The sequence below is a fragment of the Trichosurus vulpecula genome, chromosome 6 (assembly GCF_011100635.1).
Source record: "Trichosurus vulpecula isolate mTriVul1 chromosome 6, mTriVul1.pri, whole genome shotgun sequence".
NCBI lineage: Eukaryota > Metazoa > Chordata > Mammalia > Diprotodontia > Phalangeridae > Trichosurus > Trichosurus vulpecula.
Window position 1 is genome coordinate 246,047,073 of NC_050578.1, and position 23,057 is coordinate 246,070,129.

Here is a 23,057-nt window from a genome sequence, read left to right on the forward strand (position 1 = left end):
TCCCAAGGGGCAGTTAGGTTGTACAAGGATAGCATGCCAGGCTTGGAGTGAGGAAGACTCATCTTCCTGAGTGCAAATCCAGCTTCAGATATTTAGTAGCTGTGTGACCCTGGGCAAGTCAATTAACCTGTTTGCCTCAGTTTCCTCGTCTGTAAAATGAGAAGGAAATGGCAAAGCCCCCCCAATATCTTTGCCAAGAAAACACCAAATGGCACCACAAAGAGTGGGACGTGACAGAAGAACTCAGCAACAAAACCTGATTCCAAGGCCAGTGCTCTTCCCTCTACACTATATTCCGATTTAGTTCTCAAGACCATCTTATCTTCATCCCTTAATATACCAAAGAAGAAGGAAGGGCCAGTTATCATTTGTGTTTGGGGGCTGGAGGGTGGGAGGCGGTGGGCAGAGCTGTGCAGAGTCCCAAGTGCCCCAAGGAGAAGCAGATCCCAATGGCTGGGGAGCCCAGCCAAGTCCCCACTCCAGATCCCTACGCCATTCAGTGGCAGGGCTGGGTGTGGGGGATGCATGTACACAGGAGCTCTGGGACTACGGAGGAGACAATTTTAGGTAGGAATCTCACTGGAAATGCCCATCTCTTTGACTACAAGGTTTAATTGACTGGAATTCTGCTTTAAGAAAAAAAACACACACACACACACCCTTTGGTGTTTTCACTTTTGTAAACTTGGAGGCTGGCCAGCATCTCCTGGTGAGAGGTGTATTGCCCTCCATTCTGCCCCGTTCCTGATTGGAGATTATTCATTTATGAATGGGTGGCTGTAAAAACTTGTCTCATAGATATGAATATTGGACATGGAAATTTTAATTGCGGGAGAGTTCTGCCTTTACCGACAAGGGCTGCGGCAACATGTTTCTGGGGCTGGTGTTGAAGAACTGACTTTTTTTTTTCTCTTCTCCTTTAAATTTTACTGCTGGCGCTTTCCAAATGGCATTGGTCAAGAAGACATTAACTGAGCAGACTGTTGGACACCCTTACAGATCATGATTTTGGAAGGAAGTGGTGTGATGAATCTCAATTCCAGCAACCATCTTCTCCACCAACAGCCGGCCTGGACTGACAGTTACTCCACGTGCAATGGTAGGAGGACCTTGGCTCTGGGTGGGGTGAAGTGCCGGGTACTATTTGCCCCATACTCAAGTGAGTCCCTTCTTTTCACCTTAGGTGACAGTGTCCCAGAAAAACATTAACTTGTAGGTCAGGATGGGAAGGATGAATTCCCTTGTGGATTGATGGCCTTCCCCCAATTGGTTCCATTTGGCAATTTTCTCCAGTTCCTGCCTTCCCGTCCTGGAGGACGGTGCCTGGGTGGGATCGCTTGAGAGAGAGATTGGTGGGCCAGGTGGTACCTGAAGAAGAGGTTCCTGTTCTATGCTTTCCTCCTTCTTTCTCAATGAAGCCAGGACAGGACAAAGTTGGTGCTGAGCATTGAAGACAGCTTAATAATTCTATTTAAGAATCTATTTAATCTTTACTAAATTAAGAGAAAGTAAAGTAGGGTAGTAAGTATTCATTCAGCCCATATATATCACTTTATAGGGGATAAGGGAGGAAGTTAGAAAGGACTTAGGAATATTTGTTGTCAGTTTGACCCCCTAGCTTATTTCTTTACCCTACTGCCTTCTTTTTTCTTTCCTTTAAAAAAAATCATGGTGTTTAGAACAAGAAGGACCATAGAGATCATCTACTTCAACCCCATTTTTATAGATTAAGAAAAGAGTCTCAGGGGCAGCTAAGTGGGGCAGTGACTAGAGCTCTGGAGTCAGGAGGACCTGAGTTCAAATCTGGCCTCAGATACTTGACACTTACTGTGTGACCTTGGGCAAGTCACTTAACCCCAATTGCCTTCCCTTCCCCCCTCCAAAAAAAAAAGAGTCTCAGAGAGATTAAATGATATTCCCAGTCATAACAAATAGTAAATAGTGGAGCTACAATTCATAGGATAAGAGGGCTAGATTTGGAAGGTCATCTTGCACCTTCATTTTACTTCAGAGTAAGCTGAGGCCTGGAGAAGTTAAATGACTTATCTGAGGTCACACATGTGATGAGTGGCAGAATGAGATGTTGCACTCAGCTCTTTCAATTTCCATACCACTGTAACTAGTGCCTGGCTGGTGGAGATTCACACTTCCTTCCTGGATGGGGGTGTGTGTCCTCTCTACAACGCCCATCATGCCCACCAGCTACTGATGTCCCATCTCTCAAATCATGACTTTCTGGTTGTGTATGTTGGAACCTTCCTTGTTCCTTCATTTCCAGGGGCCCTCTACCATGGCGCATTTTTCCAACCCAATCTTCCTAGCTGAATTTACCCCCAAAGTAGCTATTCCTTTTGACTCTCAAACCAGTATTCTTTCCATTCCATAAGGCTCCCTGGCTTGAATAAATTTGATACTGAACTTGGGTTCTCTTAAGGCCTATGTATGTCCTAATATTTATCCAATGGGGAGGAGGCTTAGTCAAGGCTCTCTACTGCAAGGTTACAAACTTGAGACTTATAATCATGGTCCCACCAAAGAGTTCCTAATATTTCAGATGGAGATTTGTCTTTTGTTATGCAAGGAAGATAACCATCCCAGGCTGAGAAAGGAGAAGCAGTGTGATGATTTTATGAGGGCCTCTACTTTCCAATTACCATCCCAGATGTGAGAAGTTCTGGGAGTGGGGGGAGACTTTGTTTGCTTTCAAACTTAGTTGCGACTTTTGGTGGGGGGGGTCATGGCACACTTTCAAATTCCCATAGGGTTGCTGCAGAGTGAATCATACTATGAATCGGAGCCATATAATTCCGTTGGTATTCGCAGACTGGAAAGCAGTAGGATTTTCCCCAGCTTCATCTAAGAAATGAGAAAGTTGAACTTAATTATCTATAAGGCCCCTTCTAGATAAATTCTACAATTACAAGAGGAGCAAATAGGGTCAAGAAATAAGCTAAGGGATCCATTGTTAGCAAGTGTCTATAACTCCCTCTCCATACAAGGAAAACCCTGATATGAGGATCTCTATGCAACGCAATGCAGTTCAATCCAATCCAGTTCAGTTCAGTTTAGTCATTAAGCATTTACTTACACTAACTCTGTGCTGGACACTCTGTTTACAAAGAAAGACAAAAAACGCCATCTCTGCCCTCAGGGAGTGTAACAGAGAAGACACCATGTAAATAACCAGGTACGAGCAAGCTAGATGCAAAGTAGATGGAGGGTGGTCTCAGGGTAGCACTAGCTTCTTGGCTTAGGACACATTTGTGAAGAGTTTACCGTATGTCAGGCACTGTTCTCCCCTTGAGGAGTTTACGTTTCTCTGAGAGTGTTTGTTTCTCACTGTCTGAGGGCCCCAGGTTCAGCAGGGGTTCTTGGCTATCAATGATGGAGTCAGGATTATTCCAAGCTTGCTTCCCTGCTCCAGCAAGACTAGAGAGTGTCCAGGCCTCGGGTTATAGTCCCTGCTGACACTTAGCACACAGAGGAATCGGGGACTGCGTGTGGTTCTCTGGTTCTCCCCAATAATCAGCGAGTGGGGCTTTCTTTGGAGAATCTAAAGAAATTGCCTGGCTCTATCAAGTCAATTTTAAAACCTTGATAGCTAACGTTTATGTATTATTTCATTTGATGCTCATAACAACCATGCAGAGTAGGTGCTGTTATTATCCCCAGGTTACAATTGAGAAAACAGAGGTTAAGTGACTTTCCCAGGGTCACTCAGTAATTAAGTATCTGAGGCTGGAATTGAACTTCCTGGGTCCAGGCCTAGTGCTCTAACCACTGTGACACCTGGCCACCTCTAAGGCTAGGGCTTAGACTTTTGGTTTCATTGCTAGGGGAATTCCCAAGTGAGTGAACTTCCTCAACCAATACAGGTCAGTAACTTCTCTTCAACCTACAGTCATAGGAAGTTGCCTCAAACATTAGATTTGAGTAGGGTCATACAACTGAGTATATCACAGATTTAAAGCTGAAAGGGACCTTAGAGGCCATCAAGTCTGACTCCATCTTCCAGATGGGGAAACTGAGGTACAGAAAGGATGAAGTTAAATGTCTTGGCCTAACTTCACCCAGCCAGTAAGTGCCTGAGGTGGAATTTGAACCCAGACCTTCCTGTTGTCAAGTCCATTACTCTCTCTACGACACCATGCTATCTCAAATTTTAAAATAAAAGTTAAAATGGAAAACCAATTTTGGAGGTACACCAACAAGTAGGACTCATTCCCAGAAGCCATGTTTCTTTGATCCCAGGCAGCTGGGTGAAAACCATCTCTGAAATGGAGTCCATTATCTGGGTGCTGGAATATTTCTGGAGTTTCCTCAATAGCTGAGTATTTGAGTAGAGTTTTCCCCACTTCATTGCGTGGTGTCATGAAGTCTTGTCTTTGTCAGTTGGCATTCAGGACTGTTTCTCTTCACAAAATGACCCCCTGGGGGATCCTCATGCACATTCCCTTTCCTGCCTTTGCATGGGCTGCCACCCATGCTTGGAATGTTCCCCCTCCTGATTTCTGCCCCTTCGCTTCCCTTGCTCCCAACATAGCACAGGTCAGGGGTCTGCCCAATTGTCTTTCCCCCTTCCCCTCCCCATGCTCAATGTTCTCTCTCTCATTAAATTACTTTGCATTTACTTAATTAAGCACATTGTTTTCCATTAGCAGAGTATAAGCCTCTTGAGGACAAAGGCTATTTTGATTTTGGTCTTTGAGTATCTCCAATACCAAACACGGTGCCTGGTTCGTTTAATGAATTGAATTTTGGGAGCTGGGATCCACTTTAAAAATGAGATATTTAGAGCTGATTTCACTTTGGAAAAGAACAGGGGACTTGGAATTGAGTGGAACTCCCATCATCTTGGTGCCCATTTTTGGTATCCTATATCTTTTGTTCCCTAACTCAGTCTGATATCCATCCTCCCAAGGATGTTGAGGTCAAAGCAGTGGAATTGAAATCAGTCAATCGACAAGCATTTACTCTGCACTTGTTCTGTGCCAAGCATGGGCTAAGTTCTGAGGGATAGAGACGTGACTGTGGAACCCTAAAGAAGCTCTCATTGGCCATTGCCTTGGGGCCTACAGAACCATGTCACAAATACAAACCATGGCATAGACAACATGGCCTGGAACCTTGTACTTCAGAATCACAGACAGAAAGCTGGATAGGACCCCTAAGGTCTTGGCAGCCATTCGGTGTCTTCCCCATGATACCACAAACCTGGTCTTCTGGTTTAGGACTTACTGGGACTTGATGATTCTTTGGGAATAACTTCCCAATGTAATTTTCTTTCCCAGTGTTTGTGGTTGGTTGTTTGGGTTCCCTCTTCTCTATTTTTGGGGCGATGCAAGTGTACCTCCTTAATCTGAATATAAAAGACAGTTATCCGTTGGCTGTTCCTTGTCATGAGAAGGGTTGAATTTTCTAAACCTGCTTATACTCCTTAAAGGGATCTCTCCACTCATTGCCCCAACAAAGTAGCCCCAATGCACAAAGAGAAAATGGATTTATGTGTAGGATGGACTCAAACTATCAAGGGCAAGGCACGCATCTGGAATGGATTGAGGTCTGAGTAGGCTCAACGTATATACTTTGTTCAGTCATTTTCAGCTGTTTCCAACTCTTCGTGACCCCATTTGGGGTTTTCTTGGCAAAGATATTGGAGTGGTTTGTCATTTCCTACTCCAACTCATTTTCCAGATGAGTAAACTGAGGCAAGCAGGGTGAAGTGACTTGCTCAGGGTCATACAGCTAGTAAGGTTCTGAGGGCGAATTTGAACTCAGATTTTCCTGACTCCAGGCCTAGAGCTCTATCCACCGAGCCACCTAGCTTTCCCAACATATGCTTCGTAAATTCATTTGGCCCAGCCAGTTTTCCTATGGAGAGGAAGTTGGCTTTCTCACACTGAAATTTTTTGTGAATTAGGCTTTTGGCAAACAAATATGATATAGGATCATAATTAGAGATTTAAGGCTGAGGGACATTAGAGACCATCTAGTATAAGATGTAGATTGTTCAGTTGCCCCTAATTACTCCTTTTAGTAAAGGCAATGTGGAAGGAGAAGGAGTGTCTATAATGAGGATACATTTAGGCATAACTTTAAGGCCCCAATGAATGTCCTTTTACTATACCTCCTGGGTTTGGAAAGGACCCTGGCTTCTCAGAAGGTAGGGCAGCAGTAATTAATCTCTGCCATGTGCCAGGCACTATGTCAGGGACTGGGAATACAAAAATCTCAAGAAGCTTACATTGCCTCAGAGAATTCACTCACACATATATAAATAAATACAAAATATTCTGAATATCCTAAGCACATATGCATGTCCCAGTTTTGACACACGGCCCCGAGGAAGTCCCTTAATATTCTGGTGCTCATCTAAATTCTTTAAGACTATGAAGTTTCAGAAGGTGTCAACTAGCATTGGGGGAGGGCATTTCTTCAGGCAGGAATTCCCTTGGCCATTCAAATCACAAGTCTTTTTCATATCCCTATTCCTATCTCTTGGAAAAGGAAATGGCAAAGCTCTCCAGTACCTTTGCCAAGAAAGCCCCACTAAGGGATCAGGAAGGGTCAGATATGACTGAACAACCACAAATTCCTCTCTCTCCTTATCTCTATTCCTGTCCCTATTCATAACCCTATCTTTAACCCTCTCCCTACATTGGCATGTATGTATATATATGTACATACTTCTTTATATATGCATGTGAACACACAGTAAATACAGGATAATTTTAGGAGAGGGGATAGGGAAATACTTCCTATAAAAGGTGTTACTTGAGCTAAGTTTTGAAGAGAGCTCGGGTTTGTAAGAGGCAGAGGTGAGGAAGGCGTGTAATGGGGTCCATCGACTGTCATGTATGAGGAAGAGCACAGGATGCCAGTCTGGCTAGAACACTGCGTGTGTGTGTGTATGTGTGCGTGTGAAGGGATATTCAGTCTGGATGGGTAGGTAGGAGGGAGCCAGATTTTGAAGGGGCTAAGATACCAAATCGAGAAGTCTGTATTTTATCCTGGAGACAAGAGGACGCCATTGAAGCTTCTTGGGTAAGGGAATAAAATAACCTGGTCAGGTCCATGCTTTAGGATACTAGTTTGGCAGTGGTGTGGACGATGGATCTAGACTGGTGTCTGGAGCTCGGGGTCAGGAAGTCTTAGCATCTGGGCTAGATGTTTGTGTCCTTGGACCAGTAAGCACCGGATGCCAGTAGAGCAATGAATGTTTCAGCCACAGCAGCTTTCAAAGGCTATTACCAGGTTATGAAGGGGTCACAATCTGTACTTCATGCTGACTAAATGACAGGCGCTTGAAGTATTTATGTCAGTATTCAAAGTAGATTATGGAATCCTAAGTCCTAGACCTTGAGATGGAAAGGACCTCAGAGGCCAACCTCCTCATTTTGCAGATGTGGGAACTGAGGCTCAGAAAACTGGACACAACTGCTACCAGCCTTACACTGCAGAAGCTCTGACTGCTGTACACTTAGGCACAGCGAGAAGATTAGGTGGCATTGTGCACACTCCAGGTAAACGGCAGTTATGAAAAATTCACCCCTGCACCTCTTCTTCAGCAGCCAGAGAGGTTGTTCCCACCAAAATAAGTGGGAGGGAGAGCCAAGAGCTGTGTTTGGGAAAAGCAAGAAAGTCTTAGTAAGAGGCCAGGATACCTCTCTCAGGGACATTCCAACCAATCAACAAGCCTTTATTAAATGCTTACTGTGTGCCTGGCACTGTGCTAAGCTCTAGGAAGAGAAAGACAAACAGAAACCTGTCTCTGCCCTCAAGGAGCTTATGTTAAAATTCCAGTGAGGCTTTGGTAGGGTGATGCAGGGGTGTGTGTGTGTGTGTGTGTGTGTGTGTGCTAATTACTGGGTCTGTGATTAATTAGCTGCTGAAAATATAATCTCGCTCTCCCCTTAGTTGTCTTCTAAGGAGCTCTGAGCACTTAAAAAGGTGTTACCTCTCTTGTCCTCCCTCATAAATAAAGTTCCCTGGGAGCGACAGAGGTGGGAAAGTATTATTAGATGCATTTTCCTGGGAAGGAAGTGAAGGCACGGAGAGGAGATGAGTCTGACTGAGGCTCTCCAGAGAGCTGGTGGTCCTGCCAGGCTGAGAGCCCAGGTCTCCAGCTCTGCTGTTTTTGGCTGCAGACATTTGGCGTGTTGGAGCAGATGGAGTGCTGAATCAGGTGTCAGGAAGACCTCGGTTCCAGTTCCTGCCCCAGACCCTTAATAGCTGTGTGACTGTTGGCAAATCCATTAAACTCTCTGAGTCTCAATTTCCCCATCTGTAAAATGGGGATAAAAAGAATACTCGTAGAATCTACCTCATAGTCTTGCTGTAAAGATCAAATGAAACACTTCTGCAGAACATACATTATTTAAGTATTTTCCCCCAATTAACACACTTTACTCTCCCTCCCACCTCCTTCTTTCCTAAAGAAAAAAAGAAAAATGAAACCTTTTAAACAAATATATGTAGTCAATCAAAACTAATACTAATGTTGGCCATGTCCAAAAATGTGTTTCATTCTGTGCAGAACACTTTGCAAACTTCAGAAAAGCTCCATAAATGCTTATTGTTGCTGTTACTGTTCATGCCTGTATGTCTGTCCAGGCATAAATGCCAGACCCGCTCCTTCCCCCCTCCCCTACATGTTGCACCGCACCCCGCCCCCAACCCACTACTTTTGGGCGTGTTCTCTGTTCATCTACTAACCCAGTACAAAAATGGTCCCATAGTCACCATCCCTGAATACACTCCCGGGTCACTCACTGGATCTCCTCTTTTTTCAGTTTCTAGTGGGTTTTTTGGAGGCCAGTGGCATGAAATTCATCCCCAGTACTGGACCAAGTACCAGGTGTGGGAATGGCTCCAACACCTCCTCGATACCAACCAGCTTGATGCCAACTGCATCCCCTTCCAGGAATTTGACATCAATGGGGAACATTTGTGCAGCATGACCTTGCAAGAATTTAGCCGAGCGGCGGGGGCAGCAGGCCAGATCCTCTATAACAACCTGCAACATCTCAAGTGGAATGGTGAATATACTCCTCCCCACCTCCTCTCCCCCATCCTCATCTTCTGTGGGTTCTGCTAAACACACTGGGAGGGGTGCATGGCTCCGGGAGAAAGGATCCTTTGGTAAAGAGGACCAGGATTGCTTTTAATTCAGTTTTTCTAATAAAAGAAATTGCAAAGAACAGAATAGGAGGCAATGTAGATGACTAGGGATGGTCTCTTTCCTAATCATTTAACGTTTAGAAGATTCAGCTCCCTTCTTATCCCAGCTAAATTTTCACGAAAAAAGTAGCAAGCTAGCCATCCACCCAGTCATGGTTTCCTTTAGGAAGCCCCTAAAGTGAACTGAAACAGCGAACCCATCACCAACTCATTCAGTCAGGTTAAAATTCAGCACACCTGAGATCGATTCTATTGATAATTTGAAAGCCAGCCTCAAAATTCTCACTACAAAGTCCCTCTCCAGGAGCTGTGCATATTTATGCTTTCTTACCTTTGGAGTCTTGGATACAGGTAAACATCAGTATAATTCCAATCAATAGGGTCATAGATAGTTGGTAGGAAACTTGGGAGGTCATCTAAACTCATTTTACAGATGAAACAACTGAGTCACAGAAAATTGAAGTGATTTGCCTGAGATCCCACAGGTAGTAAGTCAGATTGTAACCCAGGACAGCTGACTCCCAACCCAGTTCTCCTACTACATCAAGTTGTCTCTCAATCCAGTCCAACAAGCATTGACCAAGCCTTACTAGGTATAAGATGCTACCTCTCAATTCACTCCGATAAGCATTTAGTAAGTGCCTGCTATGGGCAGGACACTGCCAGACATACAAAAACAAGAAGAAAAAGCCAAGAGTCCCTTCCCTAGTCATCTTGTGTTCTACCAGCTTCCGATCTCTCGGCTACCTAAGAGACTATAAAATATTAATACTTAAATGAGAGGTTCCATATAGAATAGAGATAGCCTAATATTTTTTTTTTTATTTCCAAACACTAAAGGAAAATTGTCTTGACTGTTTTAAAAGGGAGGTAAGGTGAAGAGTGCTGAGTTTGAAATCACAAGGCCTGGGTTCCAACCCCAGGCTTTCTTTTCATCTGTCACCTGACCACAGGCAGGTCGCTTGGCCTGAACGTCTGTTTTCTTACCTGGGACACAAAGGACTCAGACTGAATGACTTCCACTGTCCCTGCCAGTCTGAATGTATAATCCCAAGAGTTCTTTCCCTCTCCCCCTTTAAAATTGTTTATTGCTGCCTTCTGATTTTACTTCCCCTTACATTTGCCAACGTGTCCTTCTCCCAGAAGGCCATCCTTTCAAACAAAAAAAAATGAGAGAAAAAAAGTCCAACAAATCCAACTAGCACATTAGAAAAAAGTCTGCCATTATTTGTCACATTCCATACCCGTGCCCTGCCCCTCCTCCCCCTCTGCCATTACACAAGTATTGATTGTCTGCCTGCAGTGTGCTTTGGTTAGGGGCGCTGTGAATGAAAACAAAGAAACAAAAACCAAAAAACCAGTCCCACCCTCATATATTTTACTAGGCTTAAAGCCCTTGGTTTATTTATTTACTTATATTTTTCCCCCAATTAATAGTATTTTACTTTTCCCAATTACATATAAAGATAGTTTCCAACATTCACTTTTATAAGATTTTGAGTTCCAAATTTTTTTCTTGCTCTTTCCCCTCCCCCCTGCCCAGGACGGCATGCAATCTGATACAGGGCTACATGGTATATTTACTTAAGCGTCATTCAAAGCAAGAAGGGATTATACTGAAATACACTAATGGAAAGTCATCCAACATTAAAAAACCAAGGACTCCCAAGTAACAGGCTCTAAACGAGCTCTTCTCTCCAAGCATATAGAGGAAGACCTAGGCCCAAAGGGAAGGGAATTGATTTCTTGTCAATAGGACCTTTGGGCTGGGAAACTAGGCATTTGGAAGCACCGACCCCTCAGACAGAAACCATATTCAGGCTCTCGATGGCTGCCATCGGCACTGAGAGGGAACTTGAGAGCCAAGGAAGAGAATGTTGGTGTCAGTTCAGGAACATTCCACCCCCTCCACGGCCCCACCGCCATTTTGAGTGAGCTCATCTGTCTGTCACTCATTCCCTCGTTCCTTTGCACCCAGCTCACGGTAGTTATTTTACTAGAACCAAACCAAACACAACACTAAAAATAAACCTGAGGACTCAAATGATGGCAGATGAAATAAAAAGCCTTCTTTCCCTTCCCCGCCCCCCAATTAAAATCCACTTTTTTCAAGCCTTGGCCTGACTAAACCTAGGGGATGTCATTGCGTCATAGGTTTAAAAGCTGGAAGGGACCTTAAAAATCATTAACTCCAACCCTGTCATTTTATAGATGAGAAAAATGAGGCCCAGGTATATTCAAGAATGTGCCCAAGGTTACATAGATAGTGGCTGAGCTGGGATTTGAACTTGGGTCCTCAGACTCCAAATATAGTGGTCTTTCCTCTGTACCCTGCTGCCTGTCTATCCCTGACCAATCTACGATCCCAGTGTGGTTGCTGCCTTTGAGATGACAACCTTTGTCATCTATAAGTGACCTTTACTTATAATGGATGTGTTTCTGATGGGGTTGTGCTTTTCATCCCTTAGGACAAACCTAAATTTATTAGACAATCGCTTGTTAAGTCACCACCGTGTGCCTAGCCTTGGGTTGGCACCCTGTGGGAGGGGACAGAAGAGGCAGCAGGCACAAGCTTCTATTGTGCCTGCCCCTGAGGCACTCACTAGCCATGTTGTTGGGGAAACAAGATGAACACACACAGGATTAGAAAACAGGTTTCCAAGTTTCATTGTCCTTAAGCTGGGAGGGAGTTCAGGGGTCACCTGGTCCAACTTGCTCACTTATAGAAAAGGTAACTGAGTCTTCAAGAGGTTAAGTGATTCATACAAGGTCATACAGCAAAGTCTGAATTTGAATCCACCTCCTCTGACCCCAAATGCATTGCTCCTTCTACCCCTTCTACCGTACCTTACTCTGAGACAATGGATTGGACCTTGCTTACGAGTGCAGATAGAGTTCAGAGCGAGGCAATGATCACTCTGTTCTTCCATATATAACTCAGAGGCTGTGTCTACACACAAAACCGATGTGATTGAATTCAGAAAAAGAGGAACACCAACCTCCTCCTCCTGCTCTCTGTCAGTTCTTCTTTCTCACTCATCTCAGCTTTTCTCATTGCAATATTAGCACCTTAGTATAGTGGAGCATGTATTGGACTTGGGCTCAGGAAGACCAGCTCCTAAGCAAGTCACCTTGGAGCCTCAATGGGCATGAATAATACCTATAATATCTCCCTCACCACTTAAGGCTAAATGAAGCAGGGTGTGTAAAGTACTTTACCAAGCTCAAAGTACTGCATAGATGTTAGCTATCATCCTCGCCATTATTATCACTAATACTCATTCTATCCTTGTATAAATGAAGAATCACTGTCTTCAGAAGAGTTGGGTATCAATTGATCAAGCAACAAGGATTTCTTAGTGCCTCCAACTCTGACCCTACCCCAATACTAGGGATACAAAACCAAAAGTGAAACTTTAGTCCCTGCCTTTGGGGAGTTTTCATTCTATAGGGGCTTACATTCTAAGTACGTGGCCAGAGGGTTGTCATAACTGGAAGTGAATCTCTCTTAGGGTTGTGGAAGCTTGGGAAATCCAGGCTACCCAAACCCAACTGTTCTAGACTAATCTACAGGGCAATGTAATTCAAAGGGAAGGAAGGAAAGAAAAAAAGGGAGAGGAGGGAAGGGAAAGAAGAGAAAGAGAACAAAAGGAGATAGACAGGGAGAGGGAGAGAGAGAGAGACAGAGAGAGAAAGAGAGAGAGAGAAGGAGGGAAGGATAGTGGGAAAGAGGAAGAGAAGGAAACGAAGAGAGGAAACAAGAAAAAGAGGAAAAAAGGAAGGAAGTCTTTATTAAGTACTTACTATGCACTAGACACTGTGCTTTTTCATTTGGCAAACATTTTTTTTAAACATTCTGTGCATTGGCATTCTCTGGATATCAGGAGAACAAGCATATTGGTATATTGTGTGGACTCCATGAGGATATGGACAAGGGCTGCCCAAGATGTAGGGACAGGCATGGTTGGGTGATGGTGATCTCTTTCATTGGAGGGAATCCATTCCCGTGAATGAGATCACAGATCCCTCACCATATGGGAGGACTATGTGCCAAGTTTGAGGAGACAAGACAAAAACCACCATCTGAATGTGAGATTGACCAACTGGCCATAAATGTTTCCTTTGGCTCACCCCTCTGTTGGCCATCCCTTCCTTTGCCCAGAGTCTAGGGCTATCCAATATAGGATCATAAAACCACATATTTAAAGCTAAAAGACTGTCTAGTCCAATTTCTTTATTTTATAGACAAGGAAACTGAAGTTCAGAATGGCTGAGTCTAACTCCCGCATTTTCAGGAGGAGGAACTGAGGCCTCCTGAGGTCCCTCAGGTAGCAGTCAGCAGAGCTGGGGTTCCAACTCTGGTCCTCTCACTGAATTCAATGGTCTGTCCAGTAGACTATGCTACTCTCAAGAAGTCTCTGGTCTACTGGGAAAATTCAGGGTGTGCACAGAAAAGTTAACAGAAGTGCTTTCAGGAGGAAAGAGAGCCCTCCAACAAGGGAGTTGATTCCCTGTGTTAGTGGGAGCCATGGAGGCCCCCTGAGTAAACACAGGAAGGGCTCAGGCAGGTGGACAGTCAGCGGAGGTCCAGACTCTTAAACCTTGGCCCTGATGCCATCCAGGTGTCGTGATGAGTTAGCGCATTGTCAGAATCTTGAGCTTGGGTTCTCTCCTTGGTCTCCCATCATTTTAACTTTCCCAAACCATCTCCACAGGCCTATGTAGCAGCGACCCGTTTCAGTCCACCCACAATGTCATCGTGAAGACAGAGCAAGCAGGTGAGCAATCACTGACTTTCCTGGTGGAGAGATCCCTGCAGAGAGGGATGAGTGAGAGAGAAAGGACTTAAAAAAATAGCTGACATTTGTACTGTGGTTCAAGGTTGGCAGAGTGCTTTCCATAAATTACCTAACTTGAGCCTCATGAGAGACAGGTATTATAGGTGTTATTGTTGTCGATGAGTCTTCTCAGTCGTGTCTGACTCTGCATGACCCTATTTGGGCTTTTCTTGTCCAAGATACTGGATAAGCAACCTCATTTTATAGATGAGGAACTGAGGCACAGAGAGGTTCAGTGACCAACCCAAGATCACACAGGTAGCAATCAGCAGAGCTGGAGTTCCATCCCAGGTATTCTGACTCTAAATCTTAATATCCCAGGTTAGTTGGGGGCCAGGGGACAGGGAAGAAGAACCTATTACTAGCTTGAGTGGGCACCCAAGTTCTAGGTATCCAAGGCCAGAATTTGGCCCTCGGGTGTTTGTGAGTCATGTAGAACAGAAACTGGCCCAGTATATGGATGTACCCCTTTACCAGATGGCTACTTCCCAATTATTAAAGACAAACTCAAGAGCAGCTAAGTACATTAATTAGGCTTTGCTGGGCATCCCCGTGTATGGGCTCCCCAGGAGTTTTAACTCCTCTCTTCAGTGACCCCACAGGCACCCTCCTCAAGGACCAAGGGGTGGTGTCTCAGGGAAAGTCCCAAAGAGTCCCATTCTTCCTTCCCAAGCACCACAACTTTCTTGCGGCACCAGCTCAGGAGAGCGGAGCTAAAGGATGGAGAGACTGATCCATCCTTGGAAGAGGGAAAGGAGAGAAGGTCCTGAGACGGGGCAACTCCCCACCCCCCCAAACCTCCTTGGCCAGCTTTGCTTTGCAAAACAACAGACGTAGGGGCTGACCAAGCAAGGAGAGGGCGTAACCCAAAGAGAAGAGCTTGGGGTGCCCCAACATGTAGCTCTTAGTTAGGATACCAGCTAAATCCCTATGTCGTAAACAGGACTTAGGCAGTGAGTCAGATTTCATACGATTTAGGCAGTAAAAACAAAATGAAGATCTCAGTGGATCATAGACTTAAAGTGGTAAGGACCTCAGAGCCCTTCTAGTCCAACCCCTTCATTTGACAGATGGGGAAACTGAGGCCCAGAGAAGGGGGACATAACAGACCAAGGTCACACGGGCAGTCAGTTGTCCAGGTCTCTTCCTACTTCACCAGACTAACTTCTGTCAGGAGTACACTTTCCACTTGGGAACAACATAAATATTCTTTAAGTTGGGGTGGTGGGGGCACAGAGGGAGAAGTCTTTTCATATTTCCAAAGCCAGGAAGATAAACACATTAGGATATCATCCTAATTAGTTGCTGGCATTAATGGAGCTCAAATAATTGGGAGGGGATGTTTCTTTTTGGAGACTAGCCAGCAGCTGGGGGATGCTATGGGGTTAGGTTTCACTTTGAGTGGGTGGAGGGGAGTTTATCTTTGATTCAGAAATTTAAAGGGACATTCAGGGCTGAGAAGAGGTACTCCTCAGTTCCAAAGTCTGCTGTGCAAAGAAGGGTGTGCTAGTTCTTTCTAGGACCGGTACATTTGGCCCCCAGCATTTTTGTTTTGCAAACTCTTCTCCTTAAAATGCTGCATGGCATAGGTGGATTCACTTTATTTTTTTTTAATTAAAAGAGATTAAGATTAATTTCATTTTGAAAAAACAAAATCCTGCTAGCCTGAGGCTAACTGGAGACACTTGGAGGTGTGGGGTTCAGGATCAATGCACTTGGGCAGATGAACGGAGTAAGGTGAGGATGAGCTCACAACAATTATAAGAAAGCATATCATTTTATAAAGACCACTACCCGTTAACTATACAACTTTGTCCTGAAAAAGTTACTCTTAGACCCCCTCCCCACCCCTATGTGAAAATATAAGGATAATTATTTATGTTAGAAGAGGATAGAGTGTGGTGTGCTGCGAAGATGGTCGGGAGATACTCGAATGAATAAATAAAAGGAACAAAAATCACTTATTAAGTAATTAGGTTGTGAAAGACACCATGGCATAGGGCATAGAAATATGGTCCTGGAGCCAGGAAGACCTGGGTTCAAGTCCTGCTTTTGACACAGATAGGCTGTGTGATTCTGGTCAAGTCACTTACTCTCTGAGTTCTAGACAATTCTCTATGATGGTGTGTTTCAGAGATGGTGCCAATCTTCATCGATGGAGGCCAGTTCTCATCTGGGAGTTAACTATAATCAAGGAAATCAGCTAGTCACTATCCTTATGTATTAAACATTGTGTTAGGTGCCAGGGATAGGAATATGAAAAGACAGACAGTCCTGCCCTCAAGGAGCTTATGTTCTAATGGTGGACACAAAACATAGAGAGGATTGGTGGCCAGGGAAAGGCATTATGATCTCAAAAGTCACAAAGCTGGTGACTTCACAAAAGTTTTTTTTCTTGCCCCCCTGAATTCTACCTTTTTTCTTTTTCCTTTCAGATCCTTCCATCATGGCCACTTGGAAAGAAGATAATTATTTATATGATGCCAACTATGGTAGCACAGTAGGTAACTACCATCCGACCATTCAAGCCCTTTTCAAATTATCCACAATGCCATTTTGTAAGAGGGTAACTTCTAAACTTCCGTTGTCTTTCTTTGATTTAGAAATGATGGACAGCAAAACTTTCTGCCGAGCTCAGATCTCCATGACAACCACTGGCCACCTCCCGATTGGTAAGATAATCAATTATATCTCCGAGTCTAACACTCTGATTCCCTTTGCTTCTTAAGAATGACTGGCATGCCAGTTTTCACTTTCGATCTAGTTTTCCTTATGTAATTGGGTCCCACATGACTTGGGAGAGGGTAGTAATATCCAAGATCTCCAATATTCAGAGCAAGTGAATTCTAAATGCATATTAAGTCTTTTGAGTTGACCTCTCCTTTCTTTGTCCTTCTCCCTATGCTAGCTGGTCCCCCTCGTCATTATATTCTCCTCTCCCTCCCTATATCTATCGTGAGCAAAATCTGTTTTCAGCAAAGAATTTTATAAAAGTGTTCCCACTAAGGTATAAATTAGGGCAACATTGAATGTGATGTCTCAACGCCTGCATTTCAGGGGGAGACAAAGTGTAGGGAAGCCTGCCACCATAGTGGAATGAATACTGGAGCTAGAGTCACAGCCTTTGGGTCCCAGTTCTAACTGTAGGACCTCGATTCCCCTCCCCCACCCTCCACCTCCCCACAAAATGAGGAGATTGGACTAGGTGGCCTCAAAAGGCCCTTTCAGGCTTAACATTCTTTGAGTGTGTGAATGCCTTAAGCCAAAGGATTGAATCTCAGGCTGTGGAATTTCAGTTATAAGCAAGGTATTTGTATTGTAGGTGAGGGGCATAATAGTTTTGTATAAACTCTTGGAATCACCCCAACAGGGGTGGCTGCCAACTCTGCCTACTTTAAGAGCCAGCCCCGATGCCTTATTAGTCATCACCAAAGATGCTTATAATGCATTAGTGCTGAGCACAATGTATTGCTGATATTAATGGCTTTACATTTCTCTAATGCTTACTATGTGCCCAGCACTGTGCTAACAGCTTTCCAATTACTATCTCGTGTTCCTGCAAGAATCCTCAAGGGTAGGCGCTATCCTTATCTTCATTTTACAGATAAGGAAACTGAGGCAAACTGAGGTTTAAGTAACTTGTTCAGGGTCACATAGCTAGTAAGTCATCTAAAGCCAGATTTGAACTTAGGTCTTCTTTACTCCCGGCCACTGCATTACCTAGCTGTCCCATATGTTACTGTCCATAAGTACCTGGACTTTTCAGCCGTGTGGGTGGGTACCAAATGAAAAAATGTTTGGTAGTGGGCACACCCACCTCCATGTGGATGTGCGTTGCCTTGTAAAACCTGAATCTCAGAATTCAGAGATTGCCTTTTAGTCTCAACCCACACCTCAGTAGAAGTCCCATTTTAGACACTTACTAGCTGTATGTTACTGGGTAAATTACTATGAAACATCAAAAAATTCAAACTTCTTGGTGCCTCAGTTTCCCCATCTGTAAAGTAAGGCAGTTGGACTCAATGCTTTCAGCTCTAAACCTATGACCCTTTGAGCCTTTCTGATAGAATCTGTCCCCTCATCCTGCTCCTATCTGAAGCCCTTCAGCCATAGCGGGGCTGCTGCTTCTCAAGGCATCCCATTCTACTGCTAGAGAGTTCCCATTTCCCTGTTTCTTCCATTCATTGCTCCTTTGGGCCCGAGCGACACTCGTCTGGTCCCCCTTCTGGATAGATGTCAGCCCACCAAGACCCTTCTCATTTCCACCTCACTGGTGTTCCTCCCCTGTTTTGTCTTCTATGAACTCCCCATCTCCCAGTCCTCCCTGCTGATCTTCACGGTATGGACTCTAGGCGTCTGCCGGTTCACCTTGCCCTCCTTGGGAGGCCATCCAACACTGCTGCGTGTCATTATGGTCTTTGTCCAGGCAAACTGGAGAGATAAACAGATAGTCCTTTAGTCCATGTGCTTACTTATGTTTGCTTTCATTACAATGTCATTACAATGACAATGACAAGCTTGGATAATACTCTACAATGCTCTAAACGATTTCTGCATTCAACTTTTTTGGTCAGATCTCTACAGAGAAGGGTTTTTTAATTAATTGTCTTAAAATTAGTGAGAAGGAACATTACGGACCCAAATTAGCCCCTCCATCGGTGATTCTATGATTCCCTCCTTATGAATATGGCCTGGAGTATTTCATTCAATTTCCATTCGGCAAAGTTTATTAAGGGCCCATTTTGGACAAAACTCTGTCTGGGGGGTGTAGAGATGAACTAGTCCTTGTTTTCAAGTCATCTGGAGTATCTTTTTGGGGTGTTGGGAGGGAAAAGATATGTATACAGATAAGTAGAGTCCAAGGTGGGCAGTAATGGGGTAAAGTAATCCCACCAAATGGCTCTAGAAATATCTGTGGGAGGAATGAGGAGTCATTCAGCTAGGGAAATCTGGGAAGGCTGGAAGGCTGGAAGAAGGCAAAAGAGGAGGATTCTGAAAAGCAGAGAAGAGGAAGGGGCACATTTTAGTCAAGGGTGTTGAAAGGGTGCAGAAAATCAGTTGATAAACCAATAACTATTTTTTTAATTCAATTTTTTTCAACAAGCATTTATTAAGCACTTACTATATTCCAGGTACTTTGAGGATACGAAGAAAAAAAATAAATATCCCTTACCTTCAAAGGGTTTACATTCTAATTGGGGAGACTTAAAAAAAAGACATACAGATTAGATGGGAGGTAATCTTGGCAGGGGAAGGGGCCAGCAACATGGGGGACCAGAAAAGGCCTCCCTTCCTGCAGAAACTAAGCCGTGGGAAGCAGTGTGATTTGGCATGGGAAGAGCTGGGTTCAAGTTTTGCTTCAGATATTTACTAACCATGTGACCCTGAACAAGTTAGCCAAATCCATTCAGCCTCGGTTTCCTCACCATAATACCACCCACCTCACAGGTTTGTTACGAGGATCAGTCAAGATATTATAGGTCAAGTACTTTGTAAGCTTTAACATGCTTATAATGCGATGTTGTTATAATTATCCTGCTGGTGTTAAAGGAAACCAGATTCTAGGAGGCAGAAGTTAGGAGGGAGGGCATTTTAGCCAGCCAATATAAAGGCTGAGAGACTAGAGATGGAATTTTTGGTAAACAGCTGATAGTCCAGTTTGACCCAATAGTAGGCTGTAGGAAGAAGGCTTATACTAAAATCAGGCTTGAGAGAGAGGTTGGGATAAGATTATAGAAGGCCTTGAATGACAGCTGAGGAGTGTGTATTTTAATACAAGACCCAGAAGTGACTGTCCCTGCTCCCAGAGAGACCCAAAGGTAGTAATAGGGCAAAGAAATGCATTGGTCCCAGGTTAATGTACAGGGTTTAATTCTCATGAAATCTGTGCCAGGACTTTTCCAAGGTAATCTCTTTAGATAAAAGCTTTCCAAAGTCATAGCCGTGGTACTGGGGTGGAAAAACCAGTGGGTGGGAAACCAGGAGACTTGCTGCCCCAGTTCTCATTCCATGTGGCAGGGTGTTAGGGGAACCTGCATTTTGTGGAAGGTGTACCCCCTGATCACCCCTGCTAAACCCATGTGGCCGTCCCTTGCTTCCACCAGTCAACATAGAATTGTTAAGGCACTGTGCTAGGCACTGGGGCTACATAGACGAAAATTAAGCAATCTTTTTTCCCAAGGAACTGACTTAATATCAGGAGAGATAATGTGTACATAAAATATTTACAAAATACATACAAGGTAATTTTAGGGGTAGGAGATGGGGGGCAGGGTATGGAGTATACTAGCTTGAGAACCAGGAAAGGCTTCATGCAGAAGATAGCACATGAGTAGAGTTTTGAAGGAAACTGGGATTCTGGAAGAGGAGGGAATGAGTGCCAGGCATGGGGAACAGCCAATGCAAAGACGTGGAGACGAGAGATGCAGCAAAGAACAGTAAGAACACCAGTTTGTCTGCCCTGTAGAATGTGGGAAGGGGCATGATGTAGGATAAGCATGAATTGGGAATAGGAACCAATATTAATATTTATTTCCAGGCATTAGCCCACCCATGGCGTCTTGTATGGGGTGGTCAATCAGTAAATACTTCCTGAGTAAATGAGTAGAAACTTAAAGAGACTGGAATTTATCAGCCTGTACTGAGGGTTGTGTGGTACAACTGAAAGAGCTCTGGGATTAAGATGTTGGTTCTGGTCCTGGTTCCGTCACCCATAGGCTGGGTCACTTGGAGTCAGCCACTTTGCCTTGAAGTTTCCTATGAGATGATCTCTGGGGCCCTTCCCAGCTCTGACACTCTGAAAATGAAGCCACACCCAGATTGGGCTGTGGCTTTCACAGCTCAGGACCTGGCCTGAGAGAGCCCAGTTTATATTTCTTCCCAGATGTCCCTGGACTCTTAGCTAATGTCACTTCCCCTAAAGAGTTTCTTTGGAAGGAGTCAAGAACTGAGGAGGAATGAGTTTGAACCAATCAACAGCTCACCGTCAGAGATGATTGGGTCTGTTTGGAGCTAAGGGCACAGTCCTGATACCCTGAGCCCAGGGAACTTGGCTTTGCTAAATCTGGGTTTTATTCCAAGCTAGAAAATAGAGATAGGAAATCTTGGCTCCCTGTTTGCTTTAGAGAATGAGGGGGAAAAAGCTTTTTTTGGTGAGGGAAAAGGCATCTAATTTCATACAGCTGTGTGGTACAGTGGATAGAGCTCTCGACCTGGTGTCAAAAGACCTGAGTTCAGATACTTCTTAATTATGTGACCCCCAGGCAAGTCACTTAACCTGTCTGCCTCAGTTTCCTCATCTATAAAGTGGAGGTAATAGTAGCACCTTCCTCCCAAGGTTGGTTGAGAGGATCAGATGGGATGCTATTTTTAAATGTTATCTTTGCCAATCTTAAAGCTCTACATAAATACTATTATCTAGTGGTCTTAGCGGAGGTGTCTGAGGGAAGAAGCTTGTTAGCCGTTCCAGGCGAGATCTGTCCAGTACAACTAAAGATCAGTCAGTAGGGCAACAAACATTTATTATGTGTCTATTAACGTGCCAAGCACTGCACTAAGCTGGGAACACAAAGAAAGCTAAAAGACAGTTCCTGCCCTCAAGGAGCTCACCGTTGAAGACAATATACAAATAACTGTGTACAAACAAGCCATATGCAGGATAAATTAGAAGCAAACTCGTGAGGGGGAAGGGGGGATAAGTGTGGGTGATCTCTGAGACCGGGTCCTTCTAGCCCTGGATCTGTTATTCTATGACTATGTCTAGGACTTTCTAGGATCATAGATTTAGGAAAGGGGAAAGGAACAAGCATTTATTAAGCACCTACTGTGTGCCAGGCGCTCTGCTAAGCACTTTACAAATATTATTTAATTTGGACTTAAAGAGCCTTCAGAAGGGACCCCAGAGGTTATCCAAGTTAACACCTTCATTTTACAGAGGAAAAAAAAAGAGTCATGGAGAGGTTAAGTGACTTACTGAAGGGAACAAGGCTAATAAGTAAGGGAGGATTTTGACTCGGGTCTGCTTGACAATAAGGCAATGTTCCATCTATTATGTCAAGTTGCCTCACTTATCCAACAACACTTCCCCAATTGACCGATGGGGGCTCAGACGCGAGTGGCCTCTGACCACAGCTAGATCGAACCAGAGCCCTCCTGCCAATCCGCCATTGCCAGTAGGTTCTATCGCTGAATCTCAAGACTTCATAAAAAGCCCCATGATTGAGGATCTTTCTATATTTGAGGACAATTAACCAGCAGAACTAAGGTGGGGCCTGGCTTAAACTGATGCCCTCTCTGATAAGTGGAGGTGGGGGAAGTTGGGTTTGTTTTGATTTCTCTGCCATCTGCCCATTTTCATAAAAGCCTTGCCAGTATTCTTGATGGGCCTGATAGTCCTGGGGCCCTGTCATGCCAACTCTGGCTTGATGTGTTTATCCACTGGCTTGTTGGGCCTAAAGCTAGGGCGTTGCAGCCTCTTATAACACTGAAATTTGTATATCCCGTAAAGAAATTGCTCACAGCTGAATCATATGCAAATATCCCTAATCTCTGCTGTGAGCCAGGCAGTGGGGTTGAAGTCATGTTCTAACACTTGCATTGTAAAACCCTCGGCAGGGTTGCTGGGCCTCTACCGAAGAAGGGGCCCTGTGTTAGGAAGACCATGGGACAAAATTGGGGGTGCAGTGGTTATGGTATCATACATCGAGAACTGGAAAGAACCTGGGAAGCCATTTAGTTCAATTCCCTTGGTTTAATTTTTTTAAATTTATTGTATTTTTTAACTAATAAAAATCCATTTTCTTTCCCACCCCACCAAGATAGAATTATCGGAAGGGGGAAGAAAAATAAAACCCTTATAACAAACGGGCATGGTCAAGCAGAATGTTCATGCAGGGGGCATGTAAAAAAAAAAGTCTTCTCTTTGTACCCCGAGTCCCTAACCTCTCAGGAGATGGGTAGCATGCTTCATCATCGACACACTAGAATTCTGGTTGGTCATTGTGTTGATCAGAGCTTTTGCCTTTATAATGTTATTATAGA

At 44.2% G+C, this 23,057-nt stretch overlaps 1 protein-coding gene across 4 annotated transcripts in view; it reads left to right on the top strand.

Moving 5' to 3' along the window:
* Positions 1-999: 999 nt before the first annotated feature.
* The window catches only part of EHF (ETS homologous factor), a 30,459-nt gene continuing 8,401 nt past the window's right edge, over positions 1,000-23,057 (top strand). Inside the window, exons 1-5 of one of the 4 annotated variants that reach the window (XM_036764617.1) lie at positions 1,000-1,099; positions 8,793-9,038; positions 13,896-13,958; positions 16,454-16,522; positions 16,622-16,690. In XM_036764617.1, the coding sequence (XP_036620512.1) occupies positions 1,003-1,099; positions 8,793-9,038; positions 13,896-13,958; positions 16,454-16,522; positions 16,622-16,690 (544 nt within the window). In that variant the 5' untranslated portion in view covers positions 1,000-1,002. The remainder of the gene's footprint in view (positions 1,100-8,792; positions 9,039-13,895; positions 13,959-16,453; positions 16,523-16,621; positions 16,691-23,057) is intronic. The other 3 variants (XM_036764614.1, XM_036764618.1, XM_036764615.1) reach the window with 3 other exon arrangements.